The 23,408-nt window shown below is 41.4% G+C and overlaps 1 protein-coding gene across 3 annotated transcripts in view; it reads left to right on the top strand.

Annotated features, from left to right (window-relative positions):
- Window positions 1-23,408, top strand: part of Kcnh1 (potassium voltage-gated channel subfamily H member 1) — a 376,450-nt gene that overhangs the window by 136,057 nt on the left and 216,985 nt on the right. For all 3 annotated transcript variants that reach the window (XM_058581957.1, XM_046452297.2, XM_046452296.2), the window contains one exon: window positions 18,313-18,742. In XM_058581957.1, coding sequence (XP_058437940.1) covers window positions 18,313-18,742 — 430 coding nt within the window. The remainder of the gene's footprint in view (window positions 1-18,312; window positions 18,743-23,408) is intronic.

The raw sequence follows: 23,408 nt of genomic DNA, 5'->3' as shown, positions 1-23,408 counted from the left end.
GTCAGGCTATGGCATAGCGGTGACTTCACAGCAGAGGTTTGGGCTGGTACCTGGGCATTGGGGCTACTCTGGCTGAGAGGTCAAGGAAGAGTTTTGAAGTGGGGAGTTGGCCAGGTGAAAAGTGGGAGGAGAGTGAGAAGAGACATTTCAGTCATGGGGACCAGCCTACATGAAGGGAAGTGGTAAGACAGACCAGGACACATCTGAGAATTCAAGTCACCGAGTGAGCATGTCTGAGAGAAGAGAGGAAGAAGGTAAGAGGCCCATCCTAAAGGTGGGGAGGTGAGTGAGAATAGCACAGGTAGAGCATAGAGCATAAATTTGCTCCTTTGTTTATTCTGTCTCTTGTTCTGTCACTGAAGCCCCAGACAGTATATCTGCATCTGAAGTTGGATGAGTAATACAGGAGTTTCCAAAACCAGACCTGTCTCAGTGACTCTCTGCCTCACAAACAAGTGCCCTGGTTTTTGTAACAATGAAGGAAATGGAAAAGGATTTCGGATTCTGAAACATGGTTTCTGCCTCTGGACTTTTGCTAGGGAGGGGCTGGGCATCTTGCCTCCTGAGGCCAGCCAGCATGCCTCTAGGCGGCCAAGACAACAGCTGTCCCCCAGATTCTCCAAAAAGTACAAATCATGCCTCTGGCCACCAGAACATGCTTGGACCTACAGAGGTATAAAGTCTGGCTTTCAGGGTGCTATTTCTAAGATGTTAGCAAAATTATTTTATGAAGGCATAGTGGGGTACTCTTGATAAAAGAGCTTCATGAACTGTTGAGCGGCAAGTAGATGCTGTGTATTCATGAAAGACTGTGGCACTGGCAGCATTCTGGGTGCTGAGGACAGGGCTATGCCCAGCAGGACAGTATTTATATTCTAGTGTACCCAAGGTCACAACATAAAACCTCTAGTGTGTTAATGGGCCAGATGCTTGGCGAAAAAAAAAATGAACCAGAGAAAGGGGAAAGGGTCTGTTGGGTTGGGGGTTATAATTTAAGTGGAATGTCAGGAAAGGCCTCTTTGGAGAAGGTGACATTTGAGAAGCAGCCCAAAGTGAGTGAATGAGGGATATTGGAAGATCCTACTGGAAGGATTTTGGCTTTCATCCCTAGAGGATGCCCTTGGAAAGGCCTTTGTTAAGACTTTTTCTCTTGCACTGCTGTGGCCTGCTAGCCATTCGGAGCCAGGCAGCTTGAGTTTGAACCTGGCTTTGCCATGTACTCATTTTGTCATCTTGTATATGTTACTTAACCTTTCTGTGCCAGTTTCCTTTGTAAAATGAGGACAATAGTAGTTCCTACCTTACAGGAGATGATTTAAATGAGGTCATGCTTACAACGCATGCTTTCAATGTGTTTGGCACATGGAAAACGCTGAGTAACAGTTTATTTAAAAAAATTTTTTTTAAGTACTATGGCCTAGGGACTCAAATAGGTATTTGTGGACCAGTAGTTGTAGCAGTATTATTCACAGTAGTCAAAAGGTAGGGACAAGCAGTGTGGAATATATACACAATGAAAAATACTCATTCACAAAGGAAATAAAATTTAGACACATGTGATAGCACATTTTCAAGGTTCATCCATATTATGTAGAATAACCAGATAGAAAAAGACATACTATAATCCATTTTCATAAGATACCTAGAATAGACCAATTCATAGAGACAAAATAGATTCAAGGGTACCAGGGGTGAGGGAGGAGAGAATGGAGAGTTATCATTTCATAGATACTGAGTTTCAGTTTGGGAAGATGAGAATGTTCTGGAGATGGTGATGGTTCTATTTTAGCATGAGTGTTGGGCTGGGGATTGTAGCTCTGTGGTAGTAAAGTGGCACCCCTTTTCTCCAAAGAAAAGACTTAACTGGGCTTCTCCAGAAATCTTCACCATGGCTGATTTTAGGACTGTCAGAAAAAGAGTCTCTGCAAAAGAATTCAATGAAGATAGACTTCCTATTTTCGTGTTGCCCTGTTTTACTTGGCCACTGGCCAAGAAGATACCAGCCCACTCCAGGTGCTGGACACCCCTTTACTAGGTTTTCACAAACATATCCAGTATAGTACTTTGAAGAAAATGTGCAAACAAGGCCTCTGGCCTTGAGCTGGGCTTCAGAGATGTGTACATTTTTAAGATAAGCTACTAACTGTGTTCCATGGTAATAACTGGCAGGGGGAGGAAAGAAAGGGGAGAAGAAGCTCTCCCCTTCTCAGGTATTGTCCTTGAAGGGTTAACTTGCCCAAAACAGTGAAAGAAAAAGCTGTGCTTATGTGAACTTCTGCAGACTGAACTTCTGAGCCCCTCCCGTTACGTGCTGGGTATAAAACTCTGAAACTCCCTGAACTTGGGGTTCAGGGAATTAATTGATTACAGCAAAAGCTGTGCCCTCTGAACCTGTCTGCAGCCAAATAAAACTGTTTCCTGCTATATTTAGTGCATTGCCTCGTTTGTCCCTGCAACAGTAGAGCACTTTCCTAGCATGCATGAGGCTCTGAGTAACACATAAATAATGTGAATGAAGTTATTGCCGCTGAAATATATGCTTAAAATAGTAATTCTTTGTGTATTTTAATGCAGTAAAACATAGTGCAGCATGGTTATCTAGATTTGGCATATAGAATAAGTGCAGTCTGGGAACCAGGGCTTTTGTCTCAGTGTGTCATTTGCTGCTGTGTCTGAAATGAGTCACCTCTGTCCTTATCTGTAAGATGGAGTTGATGGGCTAGGTGATCTCTGGGGTCCCCTCCTGATCCCAAGTTGTGTGATCCCAGAACTTCTGAACCAAGATTTATGTCCTCAACCCTCCATTTAGATCTGGGCTATTTAGCTGTCCCACCCGTTGGCAGCTTTCTTTGGCCATCTGCTTTCTGGCCTGGGGAACTGTGGCTGTTTGCTTGCCTCGAGGCCTTTGCAGCTGATGATTCTGTTCTGTACAAATGTGGGATCATATTTTAGTGTCACCAGGAAGGGATTTAAATTGCTATCCATAAATGCATCATGACTTTAAAAAACACTTTTTAAAAACATCACTATTGCCACCAGCACTCATTTGTAGAACTTTTAACTTTCCAAACACTGTCTTTATGAATTATTTTGCTAGAGCCTCTTCACTGTTCTGGGAGTGAGGTGAGAATTGGGGGACATAAGTGGCCTCAGCAAGTCCTCTGACTTGCAGAAAATCAGTCTCCTCCCCTTTCAGGGCATCAATGGCCTTTTCTGAGGTTGGGCTGAGAGTCCCGGGAGTTTCCTAGTGCCTACTTACCTTCAGATGTGAAGTGATTTGGATAATAAACAGCACTGAAAGCTGAGGCAAGCTTCTTGGGCTTGATATATGGGGGTAAACCCACATCCACTGAGTCCTCCAAAATGAACATAAGGTACTGCCCTGGCTAGTCCAAGGAGGCCACTTTTCCTGTCTGCAGGTCACCTTTAAAGAGCTCAGAGTTCTCAGTATGCACAAAGACAGCAGGGATGGAAGCTAAGCTTTTTTTTTTTTTTTTTTTTTTGTGGCATTTGTCTTTGGGAATAGATGGAGGTATATCTTTATTCTACCACAGTTTTTAAATTGTTTTCAATTCTGCTACCTTCTATATGCACATAGCCTGCTCACTGCTTAGAAAGACAGACTTATCAGTTCTCTTTTACTATAGTCAGGTTAACTTCGGGAGAGTATTTCCTGAATGATTAGGAGAGCAGGAGGCTGGTTTGGCTTGTGTCTTGGGAACAGCCTTGGAGAGTTTGATTTCATTGCTGACTTTTAAAAGTCTGATTGTAATCAACACACAATTCATTTCCTGTGGCTGCTTCTTTAATGGTTAGTTCATTAAAAATCCATATTTGTATAAAATGTAGAGAACTGTAATATTTATCCTATAGAGAGTTGTGAGAATTAAGTGAATGAATACATGTAAGACTAATAGGACAGGTTGGCATATTGCAAGCGCTGCATAAATTCTTGTTGTGATTGTTGTTAACTTAGCAGGATTAGGTTGACAGGTCAAGGTCTATATTACAACTTTTCCATTAAAAATAACAAGTGTTGGTGAGGATGTGGGGGGAAAGGCACACTCATACGTGGCTGGTGGGACTGCAAATTGGTGCAACCAATCTGGAAAGCAGTATGGAGATTCCTTGGAAAACTGGGAATGGAACCACCATTTGACCCAACTATCCTACTCCTCAGTTTATACCCAAAGGACTTACAAATAGCACACTACAGTGACACAGCCACATCAGTGTTTATAGCAGCACAATTCACAATAGCTAAATTGTAGAACCAACCTAGATGCCCTTCAATAGATGAATGGATAAAGAAATTGTGACATTTATACACAATGGAATATTACTCAGCATTAAAAGATAATAAAATCATGGCATTTGCATGGATGGAGTTGGAGAATATCATGCTAAGTGAGGTTAGCCAATACCCCCAAACCAAAGGCCAAATGTTTTCTCTGATATGTGGATGCTGATCCTTAATGGGGGTGGCGGGGGAACATGGGAGGAATGGAGAAACTTTAGATAGGGCAACGAAGAGGGAAGGGAATGGAGGGGGCACACGGGGGTTGGGAAATATGGTGGAATGGGATGGACATCATTACACTAAGTACAGGTATGAAGACACAAATGATGTGACTCTACTTTGTGTACAATCAGAGAAATGAAAAATTGTGCTCTAGACATGTATTATGAATTGAAATTCATTCTGCTGTCATTTATAACAAATCAGAATAAATAAGTAAATTAATAAAAACTTTCAAGAGGTGTTATTTTAATAATTTCTAATCATTATGGTCAATGATTTTTTAAGGCAAAATTAGAAATGCAAAAACTTTGGGATAAATTGTATTGTAGATTTCCCTTTCAGACATTCTGGGTTTCTTGATACCCTTATCAAAATGAGATTAAGCTATTCCTTCCCTGCAGGGCTGTGTGTGTCCAGAAGCACAAGTCCAGGATTTCTGCCCACTTTTCTGCAGCTTACACAGCTGCTTTAGTTGAATTTGCTTCATTGAACGTTGCTTGGTTTGCAACTTTTCATAAGGGGAGCATTATATTCCCTCTTGATTAATCCTTATCTAGAGATGCCTACTTTCTGATAATTCAGCTCTTTTCACTGAGGAGGTAGGGAAGTAGTTTCTACTTTTGTGACTCCTCTTTTTTTAGCTGATTTTATTTTATTTTTTTTAGCAGAAAGAGAATAAGATAGCCAACACACTTGGGTACCAACAGTTAAGTAAGTAAGTGCTAAACTTATATACAGGCATTTACCCAAGGTGGAGAAATGAATCTCAGAGGTTGGGAGTTCTACTGGGGTCACAGAGCTAACGAAACTACATCAGATGGGACCTGGCCCTAAGCCTGTGGATTGAATCCTATGTAAAACGCCTCATGTTGGCCTTGTTTTTCTAACCAAAAGATAATTTCTTCATATCAAATTCCCCAAAGTTGTAGCTATTGATTATTTTCCTCCACACAGAATGGTGACTCTCTTGACTTCTATTTCCAGAAACTTTAGAACTGTGTATTTACTGGAAGCCTCTTAAAGGTGCCATAATTTGTCTTCAGGACATTTACAGAGACTTATCCTCAGAAGGCCAGATGGCAGGACAGTGGAGCTCTGTGCATGCCGGTTGCTCCAGGGAATGGAAGAGTCTGGAGTGATTGGTAGGCTCATCACCATTCACTGCCAAGGGAGGAGGAATGGCCCTCAAGAGCTTTAAATCTCCTTGTGAAGATTGGATAGTTAAAACTGAACAGCATGAAAGACGAAACACTGGCCCTTTTCCTAGTGTGAGGACCAGCTGAAAGTCTCCCCCCGCCATCCCTTTCTCAATTATGCCAAGAACTGTCGTGGTGCACACATGGCATCCTCCATCAGAGCCTGCTTTGGTTTCCCTGTGGTCCCTGAGAGGTGTGCTCAGTGGTTTGACAAGCTCTTTTCCTGAGGGTGCCCTGCCACCCAGGGCTTTGGTTTCCCCCACTACAGGTGAGCTAGTCCCTGGGCATTAGGAATAGATAGCACTCTGCCTATAAAACCCAGGGGTTTGAGCTATTGACTGTGTCTAGTTCCTCAAATTCCAGGGGATCTTTTCCACGTCTAATTTGGCTGCTTGAACCTTCCCTCTTCATCTTCCAGCTCCCCTTTGGAGGCCTGTACAACAAATTCCTGGTGCTTGTTAGAAGCCTACACATTTAAGGGCTTCTAAAAAGCTTCCTCTTGGGTAAGGATGAGACTGGTGGATTATGTTTGAGAGAGAGAGAGAACGCGAGAGAGTTTTAAAGCCACATCAGACAGCACAGAAATGTGTGCATATCTTCTGCTTTAAATAGAGTGTTAGCTTGGTATGGAGGCAAAAGCCTGTAATCCCAGCAATTCAGGAGGCTGAGGCATGAAGATTGCAGGTTTGAGGCCAGACCTGACAACTAAATGAGATCCTGCCTCAAAAAGGGCAGGGGATGTGGCTTAGTGGTAGAGTACCCCTGGGTTCAATCCCCAGTACCTAAATAAATAGTGTTATTGCTGTGACCAGAGGTATTAACTCCTCCCTTGCTTATTTAAATTTTACTAATCAAAGTAATGCTTTCCTAATGTCCATGTGGTTTTGTAGCAAGAGCTTAAGCCAGGGGAGTGATAAGTGGACCAATATTGTACTCTGGTTCCAATGCCAAAAACACCTACAGACCTGACTCTCATGAAAGTTATTGGGATTGTAACCTATGCTAGACCTTGACCTGCTGTCTTCTCTGAGAACTTAAATCAAATTAGCCTAAAGTAGATTAAGGGTACAGCTAACCCTGCTTCAATGTCAGAGCTGTAGATACAATGTGATTTGACTGCCTCCTTCAGTATGAGAGAAAATGCATTCAAAACCTACTTGGATTCATTTCACTTTTCTGGAAGAAGAAAACCCTGAGATGAGTGTTCTGAGATGATGGAATTTGATAAAACCTGATTCTTTATTCCTTATCCTTGGGAATGTTTTTGGCCACTATAAAGATTTTAATTTTCAGAAAAGCCTGATAGTTACATCATCACTGAATGCACAGTTTATTTTGTCATTTGAATTGTAAACAAAAAGATGATTTTTAAGCAATTATTTTGAACCTTCCCTCAATGATTGTTTTCTATGGATACTGCAGATGTGCCTGTGGATAACATCATTGGCTTAAACAAATGGAAGGTTGAGATTCCATTTTTGGTGAAAAGCTCCCCTTACATGCAGTAACCACAACCTTTGTGGTCAACTAGACTTGTTAAATGAATGAGAAGAAAACTCCCTTTTTATATAGCCACAGGATTTGCACACATTCAATTCTACAGTCATAGCTAGCTTAGGTTTGATGCTGGGTTGTGGTTCATGGACTGTTTGCTCTCTGGTCTGATTGTAGGCAAGGTGAGGGCAGGCGGGGTGAGTGTTCCTTGTTTGCAAATCACTGGTAGCTCTCGGCTCTTTCTGTCCTAAGTTTTCATGAAGTTATTGCTGAATTGAATTAAATAAGCCTAAAGTAAAATGTTGAAACAATGAAAGGGAAGCAAATTATATTTATGCTTCAGTGAGTAACTTCCAATAAAATCTGGTAAGCCCATTGACTCCATTATGCAGTTGAAATGGCCCTGCAGTTCTCAGAGTGGTGGGATCTTCATGGAACATTGGTCCTTGAAGTCATCTCTGTTTTAAAGATAATAAACAAGTCAGTTTCTGTTAATAAAGTAGTAAATCCTGGATCAGTGGTGTTCGGAGAAAACGGAATCAACGGAATATAGATTGATATCAGAGAAATCTATTAGATTGGCCCACAGGATCACAAAGGCTAAAAAAAATTTCCATGATGGCTGTCTGCAAGCTGGAGGGTCAGGGAAGCTGGTAGCATGGCTCCATCCAAGAAATGGGAAGCCTCAGAATGAGACTGATGATGTGGCCCCATCTGAGGCTGAAGACCTGAGAGGTGCCCCACCTAAGTCCTCTGGCACAACTCCATGTCCTAAGGTTGGAGAACCTGAGTTTGAGGCCCAAAGGGCAGAAGCAGAAAGTTCACCTGCTAGGTAAAAAGAGGCAAGTTTCCCAGCTCTGCTTCATTCCCTTTGAGCCCCCCACTCATTGGCTGGTGCTGTCCACATTCAGGATGGGTCTTCCCCACTCAGTTCGCTGATCCACATGCCAGTTCTCTCTGGAAACAACCTCACAGACATACCCAGAATTATGTTTTACCAGTTTTCCAGTCATCCCTCTATCTAATCAAGTTGACACCCCAAATTAACCATCACATTCTAATAACAAGATCACTGGATTTGCTACCTTCACAACTTCTTCTCAGTTACCATTCAACAAGGAGCTAAAAACCTCCAAGATTAGAGGTGGAGTCTTTAGAATGAAGGGCCAAGTACATGAGCTTGGGAGTCGGTAGATCTGGGTTCAGATTCCAGTTCCGCCATTTTCACCTGTGCAATTCTGGACAAATGATACAGGGTGTTGGCTTCTTCCTCTGTAAATTGGGTATATGATACAACCTCAAAAGGTTATAATGATTGAGAGAGAAGGCACATAGTCCTTATTGTGCCTGGTCTTAGGAAGTACTTGTTCCATATTAATTATTCTTATTGAAGATGCTTCCTGACCTCAAGGGCCTTCAGTCTAACCTAAAGACGATGCCGTTTCTGCCTCAGGATGTTTTGAACTTGCTGTTCCTTCTGTTGGGAACATGGTTCCCTTAGATGCTCTCACGGCCCTCGTTCTCCTCTCCACTGGGCCTTGGCTTAAATGCTAACATCTCTGTCAACGCTCTATTGGCTAACTCCAGCTTCCTGGCATTCTTTATTTTTATTTTCTTCCCAAATTTTCAGCTTATAACATGGTATTTATGTTACTTATTATTAATTAAATTTATTGTCTATCTCCCTCAACTGAATGAAAGTTCTAGAAGGGTGAGAATTTTGGTCATGTTTCTCATTGGTATATTATCAGTGCTTAAAACTACATGTGTCTCTTATTGGGTATTATTAGCTCTCTGAGTGTTGAAAGAATGAAGATCCATAGGCGCTGAGAGGAAGGGACACTAAGCTCTACCTGTGGGTGTCAGGGGAGGCTTCACAGTGAGGTGACTGTTTTGACTCTTGAACTTGCAGTTCTCAACATTTCTTCACATGCAGGATTGTGTTCCTGGGTATGACCGATGCATCACAGTTTCTAAGATGCTACCATATGTGTGCTCCTTTCATTATAGGCCCCAAAAGCAAATTAAAGTGGAAGAATGATACTACTACTTGGATGAGGTTGAATCCACTATAACATTTATTTTAAAAGGTAAACTAATTGCATACTTTATGCAGGGATAGTTTTTAGTGATAAGTACCTTGTAACTCATGTGACCACTGAGGCCCTAAGGAATGTTTTGTGGATGGGAGGGAGTTTTCCAGGCAGATTTCTGGAAGGATTATATTTGAGGTAGAGGAAATGGCATGAGTGAAGATGAGAGGGCACAGCATGAACATGGGAATCTCAAGGAAGTTGGTATGACTACGACAGAGGATGTCTGGGAGGGGAGCAGGAGACATGAAGCTTTGGAGGGACCAAATTACAAAGGACCTTGTTTGCTAAACTAATGGAATTTTATCCAGAAGGCTAATGGATGATGTGTCCTAGTGGTTCAGAAATGGTGCAAGACATGGAAACTTTGACCTGGTGACAGTAAGAACAAAAATCAGGCGAGTGAAAGTCTTGCCTGCATGTTCACTAGGCTGAGGTTTGGGAATGATAATGAGCTTTAGGTACACTTCAAAGTTGGGTTTTCTCTTTTCCTGTGAGGCACTGTAACTCCAAAGAAGGCATGGTCAGCCAAGAGTTAATTTTTCATAGCTCTGTCTCGCCCTGTACAAACATCTCTGCCTTGACATAAGGAGGAGCTGCTGGAACTGTTAAGACAATACACAGGTGGGAAGTGAATGAGAGCACAAATCCTGGCAAGAGATAAGTTAAGGGCCCTTTGAATTTGCCATTTTGATGGCTCCTCAATAGTTTTTACCCTCTATGTTGTTTGTCCTGGGAGAGTCATGGCAGGAGCCTGCGATGCACCGGTCTCTGAAGCTGATATGTTGGTTGAGCAGGATGGATGAGGCACGACCAAGCTTTGAATACCTAACAAGCTGAGTTAGGTGGGAGATCAGAGGCAAAGGAAAACAACAAAACATCATATACTGTATCTTTTAATGTCTGTCAGGCCATGAGTAAAGGCGTAGGGTGCATTTGCTCTCTGTCCCTGTGGTAGTCCGTGATGAGTAGGGATCTGTTGTATTTTTAAGTTTTTATTTAACTTATTTTTTAAGATTAAAGAAGCAATAGATTCACATGGCATTATGTTCAAAACAGCAAAATTTTCCCTAATCGATATCTCTGATATTTTACATATATTTCTAGAGATAGACAAGAACATGTTTATTCCCTGTTTGTATCCAAATGGCAGCAAAATCGACCATTAGTATACTTATATACCCTAATATAACCCTCCTTAACAGACCATTCAGCTGAGAAATGCTTGCATAATCAACTATAATGATGACACCTTTTTTTTTTTTTTAATTTCACTTGAGACCCAGAGAGCCCTCTCCGAGTGAGGGAATAGGAGATGGACTGAGGGTTAAAAGTGCCAGGCCCATGGGCATACCAGTGACATGCCTTAGAGGACTTAGGGTAAGAGGAAGGTCTAGTTGGAAAGATTTATAGGTCATTAATGAATAAATGGTGGTTAAGATCACCTTAATGGATGCAGCTACCTAGGGAAATGAGAAAAGTTGAAAAGAGAAGGCTAGAACCAAAGCCTTAGGGAATAATTAGATGCAATAAAAATTGCTCAGAGGGTCAAGGGAGAAATCTCCATTCCACTTTGTTTTGGTAGTCAGTGCTCAATTCTGGCCAATAGAAGGGAAAAGAATGCTTTCAAAAGGATGTTAGGTACTTACAGAACTTTTGGAAAGACCAGGAAAACTTTTGGAGGCTATGTGGCCAAGAACAATGTCAAACTCTTATTGCAGAACTAATCTCATGAATATTTCCACTGATGATACCACTGGACATGGGTCAAGATCCCACCATCAGTGGATACTGGGTACCACTTGCATGGCTGCCACCGGCTGTCTCTGGCAACCGGTGATGCTGCTGTGCTTTAGCAGAAAGAATGTTTGTTTGTTTTTTCCAACATTTATTATTATTTGTATTCTTCCATTTTTTACTGTTCAGTGACTGATATGGGTTTCTTAATGGGTCAGATGCTTGTACTATAGCAGCATGGGCGGCTAGAGAAGCAAGTATTCTGGCATACCTGACTTCTTTGGTTGGAGATTGGAAAGGCACGTAGACACTGTGACCACACAGATTGTCAAAAGTACATTAATAGGTGTCAAATGCTAAAGGTACAACAATTAGAAGGTCATTGGTAACCTTAGGAAGAGTAGATTTGGGGGAATGGTGGAAGTGGATATCTGATTGCAGTAGATTGAGGAATGAGTGGGAGATGAGCAAACTGAGCTTCATGTTGATGCTTCATGTTGATTTTTCAGTTTGTGATTAATAGGAAATTGGATGGGACAAATGTGGCAGGTGGGCAGGTAGTAAGGTTGTTGGCTTATTGGGGGGAGAGTACCTGAAGTGCTAGACTAACACAAGATCTACTGTGATGGGAAAGGAAGTGGAGTCTGGATAGTGTTGATGGTTGGAAACGAAGAGATGAGGAACAGGAATACCAAAGGAAAGCCAAAGAATAGCTAGTAGGGGGTGGTGGGAGAGAGTGGGAGGAATGGGAAGTTGTGATCATAGTGTAGAATCTGGTGTGTCAGAATTAAGAGGTGGAGTGTTTTCTAGTCTAGGGATGATGTGGAGTAATTGTGGAAGGTCATGGCCATGAAGTCAAAGAGCAGAGAGTTGAATGTGTTTTTCCCACTGACCTTGCAGTTATCCAAGCTTATGATTGGAGATAGATTGGAGACCCAGGCACAATGATCCAAGAAATGAAAGACAGGAGCCAAGGAGTCAATGAACAAGAAAACTAATGAAAATGTTAAGACCAAATTCTGACATAGTTCCAAGCATTTAATAGGTATTACATATCAATCAGATTGCAATAATGAGTTGGTGGTATTGCTGGATAGCACAAATCTTGAAAGGGGAGACTTTTTCATTTGAAATAAGCTTACTAATATTTTTCTTAGTTATTCCTAACATTATGATTCATTTTGACATAAGTATAAAAGCATGGAATATAATTTGCTCTGATTCAGTCCCCAGTATTTCCTCTTTCTCTCTCCTCTTCCTCATATTCTCTTCCCTCTATTCAACTGATCTTTCTGCTATTATAGTTTTTGTTTTTAAGTTAGTGTCTTGTGGATATATATAATGGTGAGATTCACTGTGGTATATTCATATTTAGATAGGAAAGTTAGGTCAGGTTCATTCCATTCCTCTTCCCTTATCCCTTCCCTCTGCTGTCCCCCTTAATCTAGTCCAATGATCTTCTCTTTTGATGGAATTAATATCCCTCTTTTCCTTTTCTTCTCTCCCTTTTTCTTTGTCTCCCTTATTTTGGATTAACTTCTGCATATCAGAAAATATTTGACCTTTGACTTCTTGGTTCTGGCTTACTTAGTATAATAGTCTCCAGTTTCATCCATTTACCAGCAAATGCCATAGTTGCATTCTTCTTTAGGCTGAGTAATACTCCATTGCGTATATTTACCACATTTTCTTTATCCATTCTTCTGTTGAAGGGTGCCTAGGTTCATTTCATAGCTTGGCTATTGTGAATTGTGCTTCTATAACATTGATGTGGCTGTATCCCTATCGTATGCTGATTTTAGACCTTTTGGATATATACTGAGGAGTCTGATAGCTGGGCCATATGGTGGTTCCATTCTTCCAACAGTTGCAGAGTTTCTGCTCTAATTCCTAGGTGTTTGATCCACTTTTGAGTTTACCTTAGTGCAGGGTGAGAGATTAGTGGTCAAGTTTCATTCTTATGGATTTCCAGTTTTTCCACCACCATTTGTTAAACAGGTTATCTTTTTCTCCATGTATGTTTTTTTTCTTTTTTGGCATGTTTGTTTAGTATCAGATAACTATTCATGTTATCTCTGTGTCTTCTATTCCATTGGTCTTCATGTCTGTTTTGGTGACAGTCCCATGCTGGTTTTGTTGCTTTAGCTCTGTAGGGTTATTTGAGATCGGGTATTGTGATGCCTGCAGCATCACTTGTTGCTCAGGATTGCTTTGGCTATTCTGAGTCTTATTTTTCCAAATGAATCTTAGAACTAGAAAAAGCACAGAATTTAAAAATTTCTGTGAAGAATGCCATTGGTATTTTGACAGGGATTGCATTGAATCTGTATAATGCTTCTTGGTAGTATGGCCATTTTAATGACATTGGTTCTGCCTATCCAAGAGCATGGGAAGTCTTTTCCATCTTCTAAGCAGGTGAGATATTTTTGTGAATACCAAATAGCACATGTTTGGAAGATACAAGTGTGAAGCTACTCTGGAGAATAAGACAGAGAAATGGAGAAAGTAGGATGCTAGGAAAAAGCCAGATTTCAACTAAAGGATGAAGGTGGAGGGGAACAACCCACAGAGATGGAGATGCTGAGGCTTAGAATTTTCCTCCATGTGAAGATGGATTCTAAAGGACCTCAGGGGAAAGAATGAAAAGGAGACTTTTAGTTGAAGGATACAGAAGAGTGGTCATAAATAAAGTGGGCTTGAAAACAAGTTTTTTTTTTTTTTTAAATCTTTAAAAGGCTACCTGCGGAATTTGCTAGGCAAGCCATTGTATCTTGATATAGATCTGGAAACCTGGTGGAACTATGTAAGAACCTGAAAGTTCTTTTCAATTACACATTGTCATCCATCTCTGACTTTTATGTCCATATGTATGGCAGGAGGGAAAAAAGATGAGCAGAGAATGAATCAGGTTAGATGAGAAGGCAAGGTAAAGTCAAATTTAAGTGATTTATTTAGGCTGAACAATTAGGTGAAACTCTAGTAGTTTGCACACGAATAATCCTGATGACTGCTAAGTGTCCATTTGGTTTGAATTGCATCAGTATTATTAGAAGCAGGGTTACTTACATTTCAAAAGCTTTCCCTCCAGCTATAGTTGTTGGCTTTCAGGGGTGAAGCTAGCAGTATAGAGTCTCACTGTCCCTTCATCCATGTCCACCCGAGTGGAAATTCTTGGTTCTTCATAATTCAAGGTTGTGATATCTGGAACTATTTGATGAGTTTTCTGATGCAAGAAATCTCTGGGGAAATGTAATTTGTTTTTCCTACCATATGGTGCGATCATGTTTTCAGTGCACTAAAAAAAAAAAAAAAAAGTTTGGAGTATTTTATTTATTGCATCTGCTTAACTTCAGGAAAGTAATGGGAAAACCCCAAAATTAATAGCTTGAAATGCTTTTAAAGAGCTAGAATTCCAGCTGTTAATAAAAGAGAACTTATGCAATCACTGTGTAATAGTTATCAGGGTAGACAGACACCACAGTGAAAAGGTTCTTGTTTTATATTGTTCCAGAACCTCCTTAAAATGAGAAAGAATTCTCTAATAACTCTTTATTTCAGTTTAGAAAATGTTCAAGATTTTTTCTGGAAAGACACTGTGCTCTAGACCTTGTGTGGGTATCTTAATTTGGGGGGTGCTTCCAAATCAAATGACCACAAACCAGGTTTTCATGCAATAGAATCTGTCCTGTCACCATTCTGGAGGCTGCAAGTCTGAAATGAAGGTATCAGCAGACTGGGGGAGAATATGTTGCACACCTTTCTTTTTTCTCTTTCAACTATTTCTTTTTGTGGTTCTGGGGATTGACCCCAAGGATGCTCTATCCTCAGCCCTTTTTATTTTTTGAGATGGGACTTCACTAAGTTGCCCAGGCTGGCCTTGAACTTGTGATCCTCCTGCCTCAATGTTCCATGTGTGCCACCATGCCCAGTAACTGCATGCATTTTTCTTCTGATTATGCCAGCAATCCTTGGCATTTCTAGCCTTGAAAACACATCACCCCAACTCTGTACCTGCATCTATAACATGCTCTTCTTCTGTGTCCATCTCATCTCTTATAAAGACACCAGTCATGCTGAATTGATGGTTCACTCAACTCCAGTATGACCTTAAATAACCATACTCACAATGACCCCATTTCCAAATGAAATCACATTCTGAGATTCTGGGAAGGACATAGTTCAGTTCAATACAGTGGGCTTCTAAAATTAATAGCAAGTGACTTCTGCCTTTAGGAAGATGTGGTTCCTGAATGTAGTTGGGGAAATGGGTACAGGAAACCATCATGCAAAGCCGTGTGTTCAAGTGGTTATGGGTACAGAACAGTAGACACAGGGAGTCAGTAAGAGATTGTGACTACACGGTAGTCACTGAAGGCTTCAGGGTGCAGTTGGTGACAAGCCTGTAGGATGACTTGTATTAGCTGGTAGTAACAGGACAGCAAAGCATTCTGGGATAAGGGGTTAGTCTGAGCCGGTGCAGTGATGCCTTTGTGTACCCACAATGAATGCTCTGTGTCTGGAGGGTGTGGCTAGAGGACAGCATGACCTCTGATTAGTGGTTTCGGGTACCAAGGTGGTCACTGGGAAGGGATAAAGAAGGGACGAGGGATGAATTTAGAAGGAGGTGAGGTAAAGTGATGGGAGCCTCTTTATTTATTTCCATGAAGGGCCATCACAGAATGGGATCTCTAAGAGGCAGTGGGAGTGGCCAAGGGGAAAGGTCAAGGAGAGATAGGATGATCATTCTTTCAGGGATTCTGGAAGACAGAAATGTCACTGAGTTGAATAGGGGTGAAGAAAAAATGACAAGGCAGTTTTTGCTCTTGTGCCAAGTTCTGTTTCGGAGCTGAACTGCTTTGAAAGATGACTTCAGGGACCGCCTTAGGAAGAGGTGGAGGGTAGGTGGCTGCTTACATGACGTTTGATTTCTGAGTCATCAAAAAGGCTCAGATGCCTCCCGAAATATCTCCTTCATCCAGACAGTGGGTACTTGTAATTCTACTCCTGGAAGTTGGTTTCCTAAGGTTTTCCCCTCTGTTGTAATGCAAATGCCCTCTGGAGAGGGAATACCCATTCACCTTCATCTCTCTGAAGGGATTTTCTCAGCTTTTCTCTTTTTTTAAAAAATAATTTTTAATTGTCAACGGACCTTTGTTTGTATGCAGTGCTGAGAAACAAACCCAGTGCACATGGTAGGGAGGCGCTCTCCCGCTGAGCCACCTCTTCAGCCCCTCTCAGCCTCTCTATATGGTAGAAATTTGAGAAAAGCACATGGAGGGAAAAGGAAAGGAGACCAAGGAAAGGATAGTGGACACACTGGTGGTAAATTTAGCCAAGGTAGCTGACCCTAAGGACGTACTCCCTTGGTCAAGAAAAATCCATTATGATTCTTACATCCAGCTGTTTCTTGCTCTGTGTTGGATAAGAAATGATTAGTTTTAAATTTTATGGCAAAAAAAACTGTTTTTGTTTTTTAAAGGGCAATAAATCCCACCTCTCCCACCCTCAACAAAAGTACTTTTTGTGGCAACCTGATTTTTCTGGTCTGTATTGGCAAGGCTTTGCTACGTGAGATTGTGTTCATATGACAAAAGGGCTCTGTGCTTGTCGGAGAATGCTAATACTGTTTCAGTGGCTTATTTAGAGGTTTCCTTCTGGTTCACCACATTATAATCCAAGTGGATTGGGGGAAGGGGCCTTCCACATAGTCTTACTGGATCTAGGTTCCTTGCAGGCTATAATTCCACCATCTTCAATAGGTAGCTTCAAGGTCATAATGAGCCTTACCTCTAAGGCATGATGGAGGAAAGAGAAAGCATGCCTATGCCTGCAAGTGACACATAAGTCATCTCACTTTTCATTGGTAGGAACTTGTCCCATAGTCACCCAGATGGAAGGTGACTGGGAAATGTCATTTTGCTATGTGCCCAGAGAGAGGAAATGGCCTTGGCGAGTAAGAATGCACAGATGCATCAGAAAGCATTTATCTATTTTCCTTCTGACTGTGATGTAACTTGACCTTTGTAGGGGACAGGTTGTCATTAAAGGTCAGTGAATGAGAAAATAGCAGTGACCTAGAAACTGTCTAGTGTTTAGGATGGTGGAAAGTCATTTAGTCCTCTTGGTGAAGGACATCATCCTTCCTTGGATTTTTGCCATTTAAAGGAGGACAAAGTCTTAAAGAAAAGTCTGTTTTCTTATTTATTTTTTAGTGGAACTTTGCAAGGGAAACTTCAACTTTTTCATACATCTTGGATTTGCCTTAGAATAGGAGTTTTGGGGTTTTAAGTAGGTGTGGCTTCTGTAATATGTTTCATTTCCCTTTAGAGATGAGAGGATGTTAGTGTTTGGAGAAGAAGAAGAAACCTTATAGTATATTCCCTTCATTGTCCAGACAAGGGAACTGAGAGGTAATGGAAGGGTCTACATTTACAATATATATGGTCTCAAACGCTGTTTTCCAGATTTTTGCTCTGATGGTGTTTTTCACTACCACCATGCTGTTTCATAGAAGGCTGTTGAACAGACCTGGCCTGGTGCAATTCATAAACACTAGTTCAAAAGGGAAGAGGATTGACTAGCTAAATCCAGGAGTCTCCCTCTAGCACTGTTTCCTCAGTTGATAATGTTTCAATAGATGGTGTTTGATTATACAACCCCTAACCTGAAAGAAATGACAGTCTTTCAAGAATTTATAACTTTTCTCAGAAAACAGTCTTAGTCCTTCTCAGCTATTTAATTTATTTTAAATTTCCATGGTTTTTAAATACCTTTTTACTCATTATAAAAGTCATGATACAGAAAATAAGTGTATACAAGTCTAACAAATATGTACCAATATGTTTAAAAAATTACCTGTAATTTCATAACCTGACAATACAGCAATAACGACTGTTAAATTTTTGTGTGTGTGTTTCTTGACCATTTTGTAACCCATATTTATATGCCTGTGCACAATGGAATGTGAAATACAAATGTTGTGCAACCCTTAAAAATTGTTTAAAAATAACTAATGATATAAAGATACTCCCTTATATTTGTATACTTTGGCACAACATAATTCCTATTAATTTGCTTTTTAAAGAAAGAAGGAAAAAGTTAAGAGAAATCTCCATACAGTACTCTTGGGAATAAAATTATGATTTTAATTTTTAAGGGTTGCATAATATTGTATCTCATGAAAATACACTATGCTTAAAATAATGGCCCAAGTGGGGCGGAGGGGAGGGGTCGTATCTTCCATCCTGACCCTGTGTTCCTCTTCTCACAGGGCATCAGCAGTCTCTTCAGCTCTCTGAAAGTTGTTCGGCTGCTACGTCTGGGGCGGGTAGCCCGTAAGCTGGACCACTACATTGAATATGGAGCTGCCGTGCTGGTCCTGCTGGTGTGTGTGTTTGGGCTGGCTGCACACTGGATGGCCTGCATTTGGTACAGCATTGGGGACTATGAGATCTTTGACGAGGACACCAAGACGATCCGCAACAACAGCTGGCTCTACCAATTGGCAATGGACATTGGCACTCCTTACCAGTTTAATGGGTCTGGCTCAGGGAAGTGGGAAGGTGGTCCCAGCAAGAACTCTGTCTACATCTCCTCGTTGTATTTCACCATGACCAGCCTCACCAGCGTGGGCTTTGGGAATATTGCCCCATCCACAGACATTGAGAAGATCTTTGCAGTGGCTATCATGATGATTGGCTGTAAGTATGGCAGTGCTGGGATGGCAGGGTGGGACGTAACTTTGGGCCATCCCTTCTGTTAGCTGTAAATAGGGCAGTGGCTCTTGTGCCAGCAGAATGGAGAGAGTTAAAATAAGGGACAGAGTTTTGTTGTTGTTGCTATTGGTGGTGGTGTTTTTAAAGACTAGCTTTATAGTTTTCATGATAATTAAACATGCTCACTGAAAAAAGTTTAGAAAATATAAGAGTATGAAGTAGAACATGAGGACTATCCATAATTCTAGCTCTCAGATAAAGATAACTAATTTTTGATGCTTTTCCTTAGACTGCTTTCTGTGTACATCTGAACACATAGATACCAATTTTTATAAAGTTAAAATGAAATCGTGTTACTTGAATACTTTAAATTTTCCTATAACAGTGAATAGTAGAAATCTTCCCAAGACATTTTTCTTCTTAATAAGAGGTATATAACATGTTTTGCTATATACAGTGAACCACAGTGAAGCAAATTAACATATTCATCTTCTTGCTTAGTTACCTTTTTTCTTCAGTGAGAGTTCTTGAAATCTACTCTTAACCAATTCTAACATTCAGTACGGAATTAATTATACTCATGTTATACATGTCAATTTGAACATAGCTCTAGTTCTATACAGCCCAATAGAATGAGAAAAAGAATGTGAAAAAAGAATATAAAATGTCTCATTAATTCTTTGGTGTTTATATGTTTAATGAATAATACTTTTGATATATTAGGTTAAATGAAATATTCTATAATAATCTTTTTATCCTTTTAAGTGTGGCTCCTGGGAAAATTTTTAAATCTTACTCCTGTTGGACAATGCTAGTCTAGACCAACATTTTGGATATCTGCTAATGGTTGATAAATTTTCCAACTCAAAACAACAAAACAAAAGTAAAACCACACAAGTAAACAGAAAGGGGGGGGGAGTCCTTGTTTAATTGAGAAGGGAGAAATTAATGGAGCAACATGCCTAGGCTGAAAAATAACCCTAGTTCTTGAGGCAGGTATTTAAATCTGAGTAACTAGCCCACTGACCATTGTGTAGTTATTCCTTTTTTGGAGTATGAAAGTCACCTTGGGCTGCAGATAGCAATGAAGTCCCTTCATCAAAGGGAGTCTTAGGTAGGATGGCTCCAAGTGGGCTACAAACAGCAAACTTGAGCAGATTGGACTCACTCTTAAACCACCAGGCACACCCTGTCAATGCTTCAGTGACAGATTGGGTCATGGGAGAGGACAGCCCCAGTGAAGCATCAGTTTGGACAATGTTCTGGTTACACTGAAAGACTTGGAGGCTCTGGTTCTGCTTTTGCTTGCTGTGCTCTGTTATGGTGGAGTTGACGAGTTAACTGTTAAACCAACCAGAAGAAAATCTGAGGCTTCAGTTTATCCAGCTGACCGGAGATGGAGCATCCACTCTGGGAGTGGATTTTGTTACCCAGATTGTCACGTTTGCTGCTTGTCACCTCCTTTCTGGCAACTGCCTCATCATGTCTAAGGGAGTCCTTTCATCAAAGCTCTCTGTGCAGGCAGAGTTTGCCTGAGCATATTTACAGAATGTGTCTAAAGGGGTAATGGATTGTGGGAAGCAGGAAGTGTCTGCCAGTGGAGCTTTGGGTTTGCTCCTTACTTTAAAAGGGGTTTTAATAGAGATGATTGCCTGGCCATGGGAAGCAGTGTTAAGGATCTGTGGGGGGCTAATTGCTTTGGTTTAATTAGAACTTGAGGTACTTTCTCATGTTGTAGGAAAGAATTAAAGACCTTTACTCTTCTAAAAGGGTTTCAGCCTTAAAAGCTGTGAGCCCTGGCTAAGAAACAGGTGCAGTCTTGGTGTGTGTGTGTGTGTGTGTGTGTGTGTGTGTCCATTAGTGCTGGGATCCAGCCTAGGGCCTTGTGCATGCTAAGCATGGGCTCTACCACCGAGCAACACCCCTCACCTGCTGGTGGCATTCTTGTGAGCCTTGGAGTATCCAGTAATCAACAAGATGCAGTATGCTTGGGAAAAGATTTCCTTCTCTTAGTGGGGAGATGAAACACTTTGTCAACTTGCACAGCTCATTATATCTGTTACAGAGAATTTGCCGAAAGTGTTCAGTTAGAAAATAGGCCCTGTTTCATGGGTCCCCCAAAGACTTTCAAATACCAATCTCTCTGCAACTTCTTACCTAGAAGAAAGCAGCTCTGGTGGCATATAATCAGAATAAGCAATTTATTTTTCTTCCCAAACCAATCTTCTATGAAGAGCATAATTTCTTGGGTATCCAGGGAGAACCTCAATTATTACCACTTCTTGTCTTTTCTCACTTTCTCAGAGTCAGGTGACATTTGCATTTCTTAAGTGTAATACACAGGTAGTCGCCTCTGCATTATGCAGCCATGTGTGACATTTAGTTAAGCATGGGCTATTTAACACTGTTTCCTGCTATTTGTCAGGCACTATGCTAAGGGCACTCCATGGTTTCTATTGCTTATGACAACTGTGTACATTAGAGATTATTATCTTTGTTTTATACGGAAATGGATGCTCAGAGAGATTGACACAATTTCCCAAGGATGTGGGGCTGTGGTCAAGAGCGAGGATTCAGATCCAGACCCCTCTTGTGAAGGTGATGGAGTAACAGTGCAGATGTTGTGATGTGATGGAGTAGTTTAATAAGGCAGGTTCTGACTACCTCTCCATGTTTACGCACTGACATATTGAAAATTCTCTCTGTAAACTTTAGCAAGCCAGCAGCTTCTGCAGTGGAAAGTTATTCTATGCTTGTTTGTAGTTGTTGTCGTTTTAATTTAAGAACAAGATTATGTTACGGTCTCAGGGGACCAGGTGCTTAGGAAACCAGCCATTTTTCAGCATCCTGTCACTTACGGTTACAGCTGTTCCACTTCTCGTGTGACACACGTCTGACAAATTCTTGTGCTAACAAGATAGTTATTGCACTCTATAATGAGTGGCAATTATCCTTGTAAACTCACATTCTCAACAGTCTTTGTTCAGGACAACTGCTGATGTCTTGTTGGGTTTACGGGCTTCTTCTATCTTGCTTTGCCTGTGTGTACACATGTGAACACTTACCTGCTTCCTCATGGCACTGAACTGTACCAGAATGGGGATCTCTAGCAATGGGGAATATTGGCTGCAGCCTGCATTTACCCTGAGCTCTGTTCTGCCTCCATCCAAGGTCACCCCAGCAGCCTTTACAAAGTGGAAAAAATACAAAAACCAGTGGACTTCTAAAATAGTGGTTACATTATGATTTTTTTTCTCTCTGTGTTTTGAATTTTACATGCCCTGATAATAGTATGTCTTGCCTATTTGGTTACAGTGCATCAGCCATAATATAGATTATCCAAGCTTTCCTTTACTTCTCTTCACTGCAGTCAATATCTCATTACAACTGGGTTCATTCCCCAGAGGATGTCAGGAACCAAAAAAAAAAAACCCTAAATATTTGCAAGCTAGTCCACCTTGCTCAATTCTAATTAAAAAAAAAAATGCATTAGGAAGAGGTGAAAACTATTGGCCAAAATGAGTTTTTGCAGTTAGACATGGGGTAGGTGTTCTGTGTGGTTTTATTTCTGAGTCCCAGTGTTAGGTCTTGGCCTTGACCAGGGGCAAGACAGCCCTTGCCCTGGCCTCCCTGCCCTCCCGACATAGGTCTGTGATGGTCTACAGTGGTCACCCTGGGATGTGGTGAATGGACTTATGTTTTTGTCCACATAAATCTCTCCTGCGTGTTATACCCTGAGACACATCTGACAGAAGCTGTCCCCCATTCAACAGGCACATGCTGATTGCCTCACAATTACTGCTCTCGGAGTCTTCAGGTTGGTGGTGGAATGTGGGTGGGAGGAACAAAGACAGGCCCTTATGGTCCACCAGTCAGTGATAAAGGTCTGGAAGTAGAGTCTTTATCCAATGTGGCTGAGCCTTGCCCCACCTCTGAAGGATCCCTCAAAGGACGAAGAATGGTCAGAGGAAGAGCCCCTTTATCTGGAGGTCTCAGTCTGGATAGAGACCTGGTGCTGTCTTGGGCAGCTCCCCAGGAGAACTTGATGGTGAAGAGACAGTTGCCATTTTCTAAATATGCGCTTGCACTTTTCTGCTTCTCTTCTCATAATGTCATTGCTGTCATCCTGTCATTTCAAGTAAGCTGCATTCATTCCTCTCCCTCTGATAACGGCAGGTGGTCTAGACACTGCACTCCCACTCCACACACTCTCCACCCTCAGGCCTCACGGGTGGCCTCCTGCCTCAGCCTTATACAATACCTGTCCCTTGGAATCCACATCTTTCTTCCCACTCTGCCCCCACCTGGGCTCCTTAAAATCCTGGCTCAGTGCCAGTGCTAAGGGACTTTGATGAGCATCTGCTCAGTCCTGCAGAGCTCCTCCTTCCCTTCCACCTGCTGGGCCAGATCCTATCCTGATGAATGTTTCTGTCACCCTACCCCCAAGCCTGGGAGTACCCAGACAGAAAAAGGGCCCACCCTTAATGGCTTCCTTTTATCACCTTCTCTTCTGGGGGAAGGGACATTAGTAACCTACATCTCTGGATGTTTGACCCCACTACTTCACCCATTTATAACTTAACAGAGTGCTTTATGAAGCTTTTCATCTTGGATTGTCACTTGCATTCAAATACAGGCTTCCCCCACCACT

This window comes from Marmota monax, unplaced genomic scaffold (assembly GCF_021218885.2).
Source record: "Marmota monax isolate L192 unplaced genomic scaffold, Marmota_monax_Labrador192_F-V1.1 WCK01_AAM20220418_F8-fsc00105, whole genome shotgun sequence".
Lineage (NCBI taxonomy): Eukaryota > Metazoa > Chordata > Mammalia > Rodentia > Sciuridae > Marmota > Marmota monax.
Note: the sequence above shows the minus strand (reverse complement) of the source record. Positions and strands in the feature narration are given on the sequence as shown.